Below are 13,607 nucleotides of genomic sequence, written 5' to 3'. Positions count from 1 at the left end.
ACTACAGTTGTGATGTTGGGGTTAGGGTTGGAGTTAGGGTTGTGTTGGGGTTAGGGTTGTGTTGGGGATACAGTTGTGTTTGGGGTTACAGTTGTGTTGGGGTTACGGTTTGGGTGTTGGGGATAGGGTGGTTTTAGAGTTGGGGTTAGAGTTGTGGTAGGGTTAGGGTTGGGATTAGGGTCAGGGGTCTCCAAACGCGACATAGCACCTGCCTTTGATTCCAGCCAATTTTGCACTCAAAATGTCAAATGGTGCTCCCTCCCTTCTGAGCCCTGCCATGAGCCCAAACACTTGTCCCCTCACATACGGGGTATCTATGTACTCAGGAGAAATTGCACAATAAATTTTCTCCTGATACACTTGTGAAAATAAAAAAGTTTTGGTTCCAAAGTAAATTTTTTGTGAAAAAAGTAAAATGTTCATTTTTTCCTTCCACATTGCTTTAGTTCTCGTGAAGCTCCTGAAGGGTTAATAAACTTATTGAATGTGGTTTTGAGCATCATTAGGGGTGCAGTTTTAGAATGGTGTCACTTTGGGGTATTTTCTGCCATATTGAGCCCCCAAACTCACTTCAAATTTGAGGTGGTCCCTAAAAAAATGGTTTTGTAAATTTTGTTGGAAAAATGAGAAATCCCAGGTCAACTTTTAACCCTTACAACGTTCTAACAAAAAATATATGTGTTTCCAAAATTGTGCTGATGTAAAGTATACATGTTATGTTGTGCGATATGACTCAGATTTAAGGGCACAAAAATAAAAAATGGGATAATTGTAAAATTTTCAAAATTTGCCAAATTTCCATTTTTTTCATAAATAAACGCAAGTCATATTGAAGAAATTTTTACCAGGATCAGTGGGATATGTTGAAGTGTTCCAGAGCTATAACCTCGAAAACTGACAGTGGTCAGAATTGTAAAAGTTGGCTTGGTCATTAAGCACAAACTTGTCTCTCTCACTGAGGGGCTGAAGGGAATCTGTCTGTAGGATCAACCCCCTAAGGGGGTCTATCTGGGAATGCAGGTCATAGAAAGTTGAAATGATACCTTGATGTCTATGATCTGATGTCTTATTCCAGAGGGATCCGCTTTTTTCTTATATGTAAATGAGCTGATAAGATCTATGGGCTGGACGCCGAGCTGCATGAGACTCTGTTACGATATGTTACATGTCTCACACTGGAGGCAGATTTTCAACTTATTTACATATAAGAAAAAATGGATAATTTTTGAATAAGACATCAGATCGCAGATATCAAGATATCATTTTTTTCAGCTTCTGATTACCTACATGCTTATATAGACGGCTTATAGACTGCCAGAGTCCCTTTAAAGCCATATACAAATTAGACTGCAAGTGCACTGGGGGCCATGTAGATACCCGTGTCCTGTTTGCAGTGCATTTCGTGTTTAATTTGCATATGACTTAAATGCTAGAATTCTCAGCACTGGAAAATCGGATCTGTACAAAAAAGTATTATTTTTATTACTGGACGGGAGAATATACTGTAATATTAATTGATTATGGGTAAACATCTTCCTGTAGGTTCCATTGATGCTCATTTACATTTTTCTATAAACCCCCATAAAAAATGTATCAATGGTCAATTATCACTTGCTGTGAAGAGACCCAAGAGTGTTGGACAATTTAACACTACTTACTAAAAGGTAACGGAAAGGCAAATTTTCCATTAAAGGTATTGCTGGAGGGAAATAAGAAAATAAAATTGAAAGTATATACAGTGGGTACAGAAAGTATTCAGACCCCTTTACATTTTTCACTCTTTGTTTCATTGCAGCCATTTGGTAAATTCAAAAAAGTTCATTTTTTTTCTCATTAATGTACACTCTGCACCCCATCTTGACGGAAAAAAAAAACCAGAAATGTAGTAATTTTTGCAAATTTATTAAAAAAGAAAAACTGAAATATCACATTATATATATATATATATATATATAAATATATATATATGTATATATATATATATACATATATATATATATATGTATAGCAACTCTTTGCATATGGGCATATCTTATTTTTTCGATGCCATTTTTTTGCTCTCCAGGGAAGATTCTGAGGTTACAGCAATAGTCAGCCTAAAATGCTAAGACGCAGCTACCTGCATATAGTATAGCTTTACGTGGAGAACACCGTTCCACTTGAAAAAAAATCAATATGACCTTTTGAAATCGTTATTGAAAGCAACCTAAAAGACAAATATTTAGCATTAAAAGTAATTGTTCAGAAGAGATACAGTGGAGCGGTGGACTATGTGCAGAATAGAAGGGTTTACTGCAGTTAATCTGAAATTTCCAAGGAACAGAACCAGGGAAGTGAACTGCAGACAAGAAATGTAAAGTTGTAAACCACTAATTTGACAGTTCTGCTTCCAGAGGAAATCTCCAGGCAAATTATATGCAATGCAGTTATATATTTGATAATATTAAGTTGTGGTTAGCAGACATATGGAGGACAATATAATCTACATTTAGCACAATATTCTCCCTTAAAAGCAATGAATGGAGAGAGAATACAGGTCTGTTGTCATAATACTTTGTGTAAATTAAGGTGCGGTAATGGCTGATGAATTTCTATGGGAAACGTATTAAGGATTCCGTACTATTCTAGATCTTTAATATTGAGATGTGCATGAGGCCTACATCTTGTATTAAACACATTTGCTTGTATTTTAGAAGGATGTGGGGAATATTTTAAAATGATTCTGAAATATTATGGCACATACATCACCTATACTGCTATGATATTATATAGCATTCATTCCACGAAAATAGTAATCATGGGTTATTAATACTATTATTATTATTATTATTAACCAGCACAATACAGTATGTGAATGAAAGGCCTCCAGCCAATACACTAATGAAGACTGCGTGTGAATATATTGTAAATGATATATAAAAATATTTAAAGATCAAGTGTCATTTTATTTGTTTTTCATAAATCAATAGCACATGTGCAAATAAGAAAATATATACGGTAATATATTTTCTTAAGTTTACCAACTTCTTTCTCTATCTGGATTGATCATTCATTCTCAAAATTCTCAATTCATGGGCAAAATCTGTCTTCAGTGAACACAGATTTTCCCAATAACGAGAGAGGAAACAGCTGTTGGAGCTTATAAATGTCTATGGAGAACTGTAACTGCTGTCTCACGAGAACTTGCAGCCGACTGTCTGTGTCTGCCTCTAGCTCCTCCATAGAATTTTAAAAGCACCAACCGCCATCTCCTATCTCTGTAATGGGAAACTCTGTCTTCATTGGATGACAGATTTAACCCACGAATTGAGAGGGAAAAATCAATCAAGGAAATGAAAGAAGCAAATTTCTCTGACATGATATATTGCAAAGCTTGCAGTAGCAGAAAGCGATATACGGGTAATTCTACTGCAGTTTTATTAATCTATGTGTTTCAGAGTTGATCAAACTCCTTCATTGGGGTAAACCGCAACCTTTTATTGCTTTTTGTCATTTTTCAGTTAGATTTCAAAGCTTCTTATTTTCATGTGTGCTATTGATATATGAAAAAAGAATAGTGTTGTGCGAATGTCCTCCGATATGGTGTTATCCGTGCACACTCGGTTGCTGAGAGTGTCTTCGGCATGCTCGAATATTAGGTAGTCTCTATAATGCAGCCGCGGCAACTTCGACGTAGCATTCGAATACGCCAAAGACACTCTGTTAGCAGACGAGCATGCTCGAATAACATCTTATACGAGCACGTTCGCTCAACACTAGAAACAATTAAAATGACGGTTACCATTTAAGATTACCTTGTTAAAGGCGTATTCCCATCTCCAAAATCCTATCACAATATATAATAGATATAATAATACTAGCAAATGCCTCCAATAAGAAATGCAGTATAGTTTCTCTGATTTTCTATGTTTCTTTCCTCATGTGCAGGCATTGCAGGACCTTAGGTATCCATGGATATGACCACTAGCAGCTAGTTAAGTAACTGTCACTATATTAGTGGCCATAACCATGGATACCTAAGGTCTTTCAATGCCTGCACATGAGGATATAGATGTAGGTGATCCGAAGAACTATAATACATTTCTTTTTGAAGGTATTTGCTAATATTATTATCACACCTACTACATATTGGGATAGGATCTTGATGATGGAATACCCCTTTAAGCTTTGTAGGCGCCTATAAAATGATCCTGTAGGGATCTAAGCCTATCACAGAAATTGTCATTTAACTGTATTTTTTTATTTTGAGATATAACAATTTGCCAATTAGAAAATAACTTGAACATCTACAACTATGTGCAAAGTAATTTTTAAAGTTGCCAGGGTTACTGAAGTGATCCTGCGGGGACGATGGAGTGTCTTGAAGGAACTGTACATGGTAATTCCATTAAGATCTCAGTGAAATCTAACAAGAGAATGTTTTCTTTTCTTTTTTTTTGCAGGATTTCCTCATTGAAAGTCTGCAAGAATGCTTTACCTCAAAGGATTATCCTGAGATCAAGGTGGCAGTACCCTGTATATTCCCAGGCTAGGAGAAATCTTTACTTCACTGTTTCAAACCTAGACAGTCACGTGTTCATTTTCTACAGCTGTGATGACCTTATTTCACTGCTGTGTGAAAGTAGCATAGCCTATTGCACCTTTCTCTAGAGCAATGGCTATATACGAGATCATACCAAAATACACGGCAAATTCTGAACAATGCAAGAGAAGCAAGTAACGCCTCTACTGTGCCTCCAGTGTAATTCAGATTACACGCAAAAATACTATGGTAATAGGTCAGCCTAGAAAATATATTCTCTACATAAAGTCATTTAAAAAATGCAAGCGAAGTACCATTTTATACACACGAGCAATAAAACCTTTGCATTAGCAGAAATATATTTTATATGGCATAAAATGCAATTTTTAAATTTGGCTTTGCTATGCTCATAGATCAGTGTAAGATAGAGGCCGAGCTTGATCAATCTTGTACGCCACCTTTTAAGACTTTCCATATAGATATGATTGATTGAGTTGGGCGAAGTAGTCTAATCACTGCCATAGATGAAGCATTGCATGCTATGATTAGAAACACTGTTTTTGGAAGGTCAGCATATCGTCCATATAAAACAACTCAAGAGTATTCATAGGACTTCATACTTTGCTGGAGTAAGATCTACCCACTATTTAAAAAATTGGTAAAGTTGCGATAAAAATGCCAGAAATTACAACGTTTATGCACAACTACTCTACATGTTGAGCAAAAGTTTGCAACAGTGTTACACCAGTTTTCTGATGTGAACTAATTCATCGGGCCCTCTGTGTTCTGAAATGTGCGTAATGCTCAAAGAGGACCTGTCACGTCAATAATTAGTTTATCACCTTGACCAAATCCCTGTGTAGCCCTGAGTTTGATGATGCTTTCTATTTTTAATTTTGTTCCTCCATTGCAGAGATATGCCCTTTTTTCTATCTTTACCTTCAATCATGCTTGTACAAAAGAGCGTTTCAGAAAGTTTTCTCTTAGGGCGTGTAGTCATCCTCCTCGGCAGCATCTGAAACCTTTGGGAGTGTGATATCATTAAATCTCATTGTTATCAATGTGACTTGCCTATTTTGTTCACTCAGGATAGCATTCTTACAGCATGGTGTCGCAAGGACAAGGAGATCTTGCAAGAACGTGCTGTTCAACCAGTTTCAGATGCTGCTGAACGACAATTTGCCAGTGTCATACACTCCCTGACAGAAGTTATGTCGCTTATCCATGTTATGTAAATAAAAGCTTATAACCTGACGTTAAATTCATCCATTGGTTGTATAAATTATTCTTTTGAAAGCTGAAACCCTCCAAAATGTGGTTTAGGTTAAGAAAATAAATTGGAATCAATGCACAAATATTGATCAGTTAATGGACACAGAATGGTCAGATTTTGGCAAGACAAAAGTTTTGTCGCCTGGTCATATAATGCACCCAATCCTAGTTTACATCCTCACCTGTGCTCAGTAAATGATCGGTTAATTAGTGTGTGTTTATAAAAAGAAACCCAGCACCCCAGAACTTCACTTGAACTTCAACTTGAGCTCTGACAACATGTCAAAAATCTACCCTGCAACCAAAGCCTGGATTATCAAGAGGCTGAAGACCAGATGCACTACAGAAGTGGCTGGCACCTTTAATGTGTCTCAACATCAAGTACAAAGAAATTAAAAAAAGATTTGAAGAGGCTGGAGATGTGTTTGACAAGCCCAGGTCCAGCAGACCCCACAAGACAACTGCTCAGGAGGAATGTTTGTTGGTTAGAAAATCCAAAGCAAACCCCTCTTCCACTGCAGCAGAGCTCCAACAGGCCTTGTCACCTCAAGTCACTGTGTCAACTAGAACAGTTTGTAGGATTCTGTCTCGAAATGGCCTCAATGGTCAAATAAGTGCACAGAAGCCAGCACTAAACAAAATGAAGATGAATCTTCAGTAGAATTACACCACAGCCAATACAATGCTTAGAGGACGGCTCATTGGGAGCATTGGGGAAGCTATATCCAACCCTGTTTCTGATACGTAAATTATGGAATAGATTGAGGCAGATTCGGGGGGTTACAGGGTTAACCAAATTTACACCAATATGGTCTAACAGTAATTTAAAGGAATTTGCGGCTCTGGGAGGTCTGATAGAGTGGCAGTCTAAAGGAATTTGCTTTGTAAACCAAATAGTCCAACAACGAGTGTTGAAGTCCTTTTCCCAATTACAAGCAGAGTTTGGTCTGAGGCCCACAGGAGAATATCAGTATGCACAGATGAGACATGACTTTCGAGCTCAAAATAAGAGTACTGACATCGGGATTCAGGAGGACATAGTATTGGAGTATGTATGTGGCGACGGGACTACAAAGGGAGTTATTTCCACCCTATATAAGGACCTTATGCACACGTTTCTGTTGGATTTTCCCATAAAGGCTAGAGCTAAGTGGGAGAGGGACTTGGGCCCGGTGGAGAATGAAACCTGGGAATCAGTACTGGAGTGGGTTCCGCAATTGTCATTGAGTGAGCCGTATAGGTTGTCGCAGCTCTATATTTTGCACAGAGTATATAAGTCTCCGGAAGTGTTACATAAAGCGGGGCTGCGTGCTGATTCTGAGTGTCCGAGGTGTGGGAGTAAGAATGCAGGAATTTATCATATGATGTGGACGTGTCCTAGATTGGCCGCTTTTTGGGTAGTAGTCTTGAGTCGGGTGGAAGGAGCGTATAAATGCAGAGTCCTGAGAGATCCGATAATATGCTTGTTGGGATATGTGGATGAAATAGGAGTGGACAACACCTGGAAGATTGCAATTGCTAGGTTACTGTATATGGCTCGGAAAGTGATAGCAAGGAACTGGATAAAGGCAGAACCACCTGCGAGGAGGGAATTTCTTCAATATGTACAACATGGTCTAAAGCTGGAAAAAGGTGTTTATAAGAGACGGGGGAAAATAGGAATGTTTAATAAAATATGGTCTCCATGGCTTGAGTTGGGATGAGGAGTAATGGAAGCTGGGAGTTATTGGCTTCAAATAGGCGAGAACTTCTTGAGGCACTGGTGGCCTCAGGGGAGTTTAGATCTGGGATGAGCTGTCCTGTGGGGGGGGGGGGGAGGGGTGGGTTGTTGTGGGTATGTTGGGGATTCTTAAAATTAAGAAAAGGTGTATGTAACATATTGAGATGTGGATGAGAAAGTGATGTTTTCTCTTTGCTGTTTATTGTTAAGAAAAATCTATTTAAATCAAAAAAAGAATTACACCACAGTCGCCACAAATACTGCAGGAGACCTACTGGAGCCCGTATGGATCCAAAATACACCCAGAAAACAGTTACATTTGGTGGTGGAAAGATCATGGTCTGGGGTTACATTCAGTAAGGGGGTGTGCAAAACATTTGCAAGATGGAAGGCAATATCAATAGCCTAAAATATCAAGAAGTATTAGCTACCTCTTATATTCCAAATCATAAAAGGGGTCAAATTCTGCAGCAGGATGATGCTCCTTCTCTTACATCCATCTCTACAACAAAGTTCCTCCAGGCAAAAAAGATCAAGGTGCTCAAGGACTGGCCAGCCCAGTCACCAGACATGAACATCATAGAACATGTTTGGGGTAGGGTGAAAGAGGAAGCTTGAAAGACAAAACCAAAGAATCTAGATGAACTCTGGGAGGCATGTAAGACTGCATTCTTTGCTATTCCTGATGACTTCAATAATAAATTGTATGAATCATTGTTGAATCGCATGGATGCAGTCCTTCAAGCTCATGGAAGTCACACAAAATATTAAATATGACTCTAATAGCACCACAACTTCATTCGCCAATGTTATGCAACATATACCGTATTTTCTGGCATATAAGACAACTGGGCGTATAAGACGACCCCCAACTTTTCCATCTAAAATATGGAATTTGGGATATGCCTGCCGTATAAGACGGGGTCACCTTATACGCCCAGTCACCTTATACGGCGTGTGGTTCCCATGGTCTGGAGGAGAGGAGACTCTCCTTCAGGTCCTGGGATCCATATTCATGTAAAAAATAAAAAATAAAAATAAAAAACATGGATATACTCACCCTCGGACGGGCCCTGGCTCACAGCGCTGCTAGCGTCTCCCTCCGTTCCTTAGAATGCGGTGAGTGAAGGACCTTCGATGACGTCGCGGTCACATGAGCGGTCAGGTGACAGCCAGGGCCCGTCCGAGGGTGAGTATATCCATGTTTTTTATTTTTATTCTTTATTTTTTACATGAATATGGATCCCAGGGCCTGAAGGAGAGTCTCCTCTCCTCCAGACCCTGGGAACCACACGCCGAAATGCAGGATCACTCCCTGCACACGCCGTACCCAGCGTATAAGACGACCCTCGACTTTTGGGACAATTTTTAGGGGTCAAAAAGTCATCTTATACACCGGGAAATATGGTATTTGTATTTTAAGTTAATTATTTGTTTGAATATCACATTACTTTCTGTGGGCGACAAAACTTTTGTCTTGCCAAAATCTGACCATTCAGTGTCCATTAACTGATCAATATTTCTGCATTGATGCCAATTTATTTTCTTAACCCAAACCACATTTCGGAGGGTTTCAGCTTTCAAAAGAATAATTTATACAACCAATGGATGAATTTAACGTCAGGTTATAAGCTTTTATTTACATAACATGGATAAGCAACATAACTTCTGTCAGGGAGTGTAGCAGGAGAGGACCACACGCCCCTAGAGAAAACTTGCTGATAAGCCCTCTTGGACCACAAGCATACTTGATGACAAAATTGAAAAAAGGGCAAATCTCCACAACAAAGGGATAAAAAAATAAATTAATTAATACAGAATGCACTGGTAGATTCAGGGCAGCAGAGGGATTTTGGCAAGGTAATAAACTCACTTTTTTTACATATGACAGGTCCTCCTTAGTAGAGTTGTGCAAATTTTCAAAATTCGGTTCCGATTATAATCGGTGGCAAATACTATTTTTGCAATATTTGCTGAACACAGCGGAACATCATTGGAGTCAATGGGAGTAAAAATGAACGAACATGTTCGGTACCGATCATCAAACATAAATTTGTATGATTAGGGTACCAATATGGAACGAATATGGCAAACCGACCAATTCCAAACATATTCGCTCAACTCTACTCCTTACGGCATCATCCACATGTTGGAATACAGAGGCCTGATGGGTCAGTTTACACCAGAAAACTGGTGTAACACTGTTACAAACTTTTGTGAAACATGTACAGTAGTTGTGCAAAAATGTTGTGAATTTTGCCATTTTTATGGCAGCTTTGACAATTTTTGTATATAAGCACTTCCCATACATGGTATATTTTCTTGGAAATCATTGTAATTATCCAGGGCCTAACATTAGTACTCAAGTTCTACCAGTTACAGTAGATACCTCTCCAGCAGATACAAATAATATTTGTGGGCTCATCAGCCATAGTTACATCCTTTACATAGTTTCCCTTATCATGTAAATCCCCAAATTAATGCTCATACTTTAAAGGGCACAAATTAAAGGGAACCTGTCACCCCAAAATTCGAGAATGAGCTGAGGCCACTGACATCAGGGGCTTATCTACAGCATTCTGTAATGCTGTAGATAAGCTCCCAATGTACCCTGAAAGATAAGAAAAACGAGTTAGATTATACTCACCCAGGGGCAGTCCCGGTTCGGTTCTAGTCCGATGGGTGTTGTGGTCTGGGTCTGGCGCTTCCCATCTTAATGCAATGACATCCTCTTCTTTTCTTCCTGCTGTGGCTCATGCGCAGGCATACTTTGTCTGCCCCGTTGAGGGCAGAGCAAGTACTGCAGTGCGCAGGCGCCGGGCCTCTCTGACCTTTCCCGGCGCCAACGCACTGCAGTACTTTGCTCTGCCCTCAACAGGACAGACAAAGTACGCCTGCGCATGAGCCACAGCAGGAAGAAAAGAAGAGGATGTCATTTCATGAAGATGGGAGGTGCTGGACCCGGACCGCGACACCCATCGGACCCGAGCCGAACCTGGACCGCACCTGGGTGAGAATAATATAACTTGTTTTTCTTATTTTTCAGGGTATATCGGGTTTATCTACAGCATGACAGAATGCTGTAGATAAGCCCCTGATGCCAGTGGCCACAGTTCATACTCGAATTTTGGGGTGACAGGTTCCCTTTAAATTTCTTGGTCCACCAACATTGATTTCCATATCTGAGGTAAATTGAACTGCTTTGCAGTGGGAACGAGGAAAATGGGACAGTCTATTTGTAGCATGCAAGCCTCCATGGTGGTAAATGTCACTTCTTTGATCAAATCGTTCACTAACAGGCATAAATAAATCTCAATCATCAGTAATGGAAGGTGTACAGTAATGATCCATGCTGCAATTAACAGCAAGTTATTTGCACTGACAGAATTCTGTGTATGAAGTATGCATCACAGCCAGTTCTCATCACATTGCCTTTATACTTGATCCCTTGTCATTTATATTCATTGTATTGTTCGGACACTTTACACTTGATTCATGTCTCCATAATGCAGTATTTAGCCGTGTAAAATATTTTGTATTTTTTAAGCATTGCAATTAGTATTTTACAGGGCATTGACACCTCTGGAGACTTTTATTTTTACTGATATTCGTGTGTTTTGTGCTGAACACCTTTTTTGTAATTGGGTTTCATTAAAAGTTTTGTACCATTGGTAGAGATGGGCAAATTCGAGTGGAATTGCATTCTACTTGAATTTTAAAAAAATCCGTATTCTCCAGATTGCAGATTTTTTTAGTTTGCAATTTGCTCAGCGCAAATTCAGTACGATGGCAGCCAGCTGACTCCCATTTTGCTGACCCATATAGAGACATCAAAAAGTAAAAAAAAACCAAAAAACACTTACCTCCCAAAAACCTCCATGGCTTGCTGTCCTTCATACCGTTATCACCGCCTCTTAATCCACACAGACAGAACCCTGTGGCCTCTTCACTGTACTGCCGGCCGTGATCGCACCTGGGTCAACCCTGCACATGCTTGTAATAAGGTCATGGCAACATTGTGATACCAGGACAAGCGCTGTGACTTTATGATCTGTTCTCTCAGTCACGACTTTCTGGTCACAACTAGGCCCGGGTTGTCCCTTCGCATGAGCAGCAACATCTGTCAGTAAGTCCTGGCCTAGCTTGAAGATGCTGAGGGTTTCAGCACACAGCGGTAGTAAGGGCTCACTCACACGAGCGTATTACTCGGATAAGTGCTTTCCGATGTTTTATCTGATAGCAGTCGGACCAATGTTTTAGTGTGGGGCAGTGCAGATCTCCATTTTTTTTAACAGACCGAAACTGTCGGTGGAAAAAAATCACAGTATGCTGCAATTTGCGCCACAAATCATATGGCATTCACCCATTCAAGTCTATGTGTGCTTGTAAAACATCAGACTGCACTTAGATGCAGTCTGATATCCGCAGACTCAGACAATGGAGAAGATTAAGAGATTAAGTTCTACATCTTCTCACCAGTGCTGTGATTCTTGCATGCGAGAGAATCGGATCACACTAAGCTGAAACTTTGATCAAACTGGGATCAGAATTTGATTGGAGTGTTAATAGCATAATCGAGCCAATTTTCTCGCATGAGAGAATTGTTGCTTATGTGACCGCGGCCTAAGAAGAGGGAACAAGGACAGTACGGAGGAAAGTGAGCAGTGGAGGTGAGCAACGAGGTGAGTCTTGGTTATTTTTAGTTGTTTTTCTATACATCTTACATTTTTCTCCAGACCCAGAGCATAATACAAAACATAAAAGTTGCAGAAAATAAATTTGCTGCAAATCAAATTTCCAAATAAAATCCAGCAAATTTGAGTCTAATCAGATCTGCTCATCTGTGATCATTTGTCAAGCTCTTATCTTTTTCCCTGTATATTGTTGAAAAGAGAACAAATTAACGGAGAATCCATGAATGAGTCGGTTCTGACGGGCGTTTGTAACTTTTGAAATGCCTTTTACTCAGTTCCTGATTTATGACTACAACATTCACCTCAACTTTCATGTGTTCTTAAATCAGAGAAAAGCTCAGAAAAACACAGAAAAAAATGGTCTGACTGACAAATTCTGAGATATCTAATTCTGCAGCCAGCACTAGACTATGGAAAGCAAACGGTGTAAAATTTTAGTGAAACCAAATTGCAAAAAATATTTTTAGCCTCTACAAAATATATGCATTCATGCGCACAAAGGTGTCCATATCCTTTTTATTATATTAATATGTGGTGGGGGTAGAAGCAACAATCTAAAATCACATTGATTTTATGACATAAAGTCATAAACCAATGAGACAGCAGGTTTTATGGTCTAAAACAGATTCCATGAATATATTACTTCTCTGAATTGTTGTAGTTGACATAAGACTTCTTCTTCTCTGGGAGTGCCATAACAACTGCCATCTTGGGTACTCTAATGAATGAAAAAGGGAATTGCTTCACAATATAATAATAGATCTTCAGTAGATCATATAATCCATAATGATTTTGAACTGACATTCCTAAATAAAATGTCGGCAAGTTGCCATTGCTAGACTTCTGCCTTCTTCTGACTTAGAACAGTCTATGCATTGATCAGTTACTTCTATTCCCTTCTTCTTTCAAAGCCTGTGAAGTCATTTACATTTATGTTATTATTCTCTTTTCAGTACAAGGCCTGGTTTAAAAATATGTGTTTTCTAGTTTCTCCCATGGTTCTTATTTAAACATGCCATCGCATACATTAAACAGACGACCTAAGATAACGACTGGGAAGTCACTGCATAAATTATAGAAAAAAACTCAATTGCTGATTTTTCAGTATTATTTTATGTGAATGTTTCATATATGACAGGTATCCACATAGTGGGCTACATGGTGACTTTGGCGATAACACAAATAAAGCACCCATAGATCGCTACTTACCCTTGCTACATCACCACATGATGTAGATCAATGGGGAAAATTTCATCCGTAGGGTACCGCAAGAAGCAAGTCAGAAACCGTTAGACCACGTATGATTTTTTTCAAGTTGCTTGCCGCAGTTGCGGAACCATAGGGGGTCGCAGTTCGGCCCCATACACCTGTGTTGCACTGCATTATAGCAGCAGTACAT

General features: G+C 39.2%; 1 protein-coding gene across 2 annotated transcripts in view; it reads left to right on the top strand.

Annotated features, from left to right (window-relative positions):
• DLGAP2 (DLG associated protein 2) overlaps positions 1 to 13,607 on the top strand; it is a 927,399-nt gene that overhangs the window by 720,308 nt on the left and 193,484 nt on the right. The window contains exon 7 of one of the 2 annotated variants that reach the window (XM_069726917.1): positions 4,443 to 4,502. The exons of the other annotated variant lie outside the window; for it this stretch is intronic. Coding sequence (XP_069583018.1) covers positions 4,443 to 4,502 — 60 coding nt within the window. The remainder of the gene's footprint in view (positions 1 to 4,442; positions 4,503 to 13,607) is intronic. 2 annotated transcript variants of the gene reach the window in all.

Source organism: Ranitomeya imitator, chromosome 5 (assembly GCF_032444005.1).
Source record: "Ranitomeya imitator isolate aRanImi1 chromosome 5, aRanImi1.pri, whole genome shotgun sequence".
NCBI classification, from domain to species: Eukaryota; Metazoa; Chordata; class Amphibia; order Anura; family Dendrobatidae; genus Ranitomeya; species Ranitomeya imitator.
The sequence above is the reverse complement of the archived record's forward strand: the minus strand, read 5'-3'. Positions and strand labels throughout refer to the sequence as shown.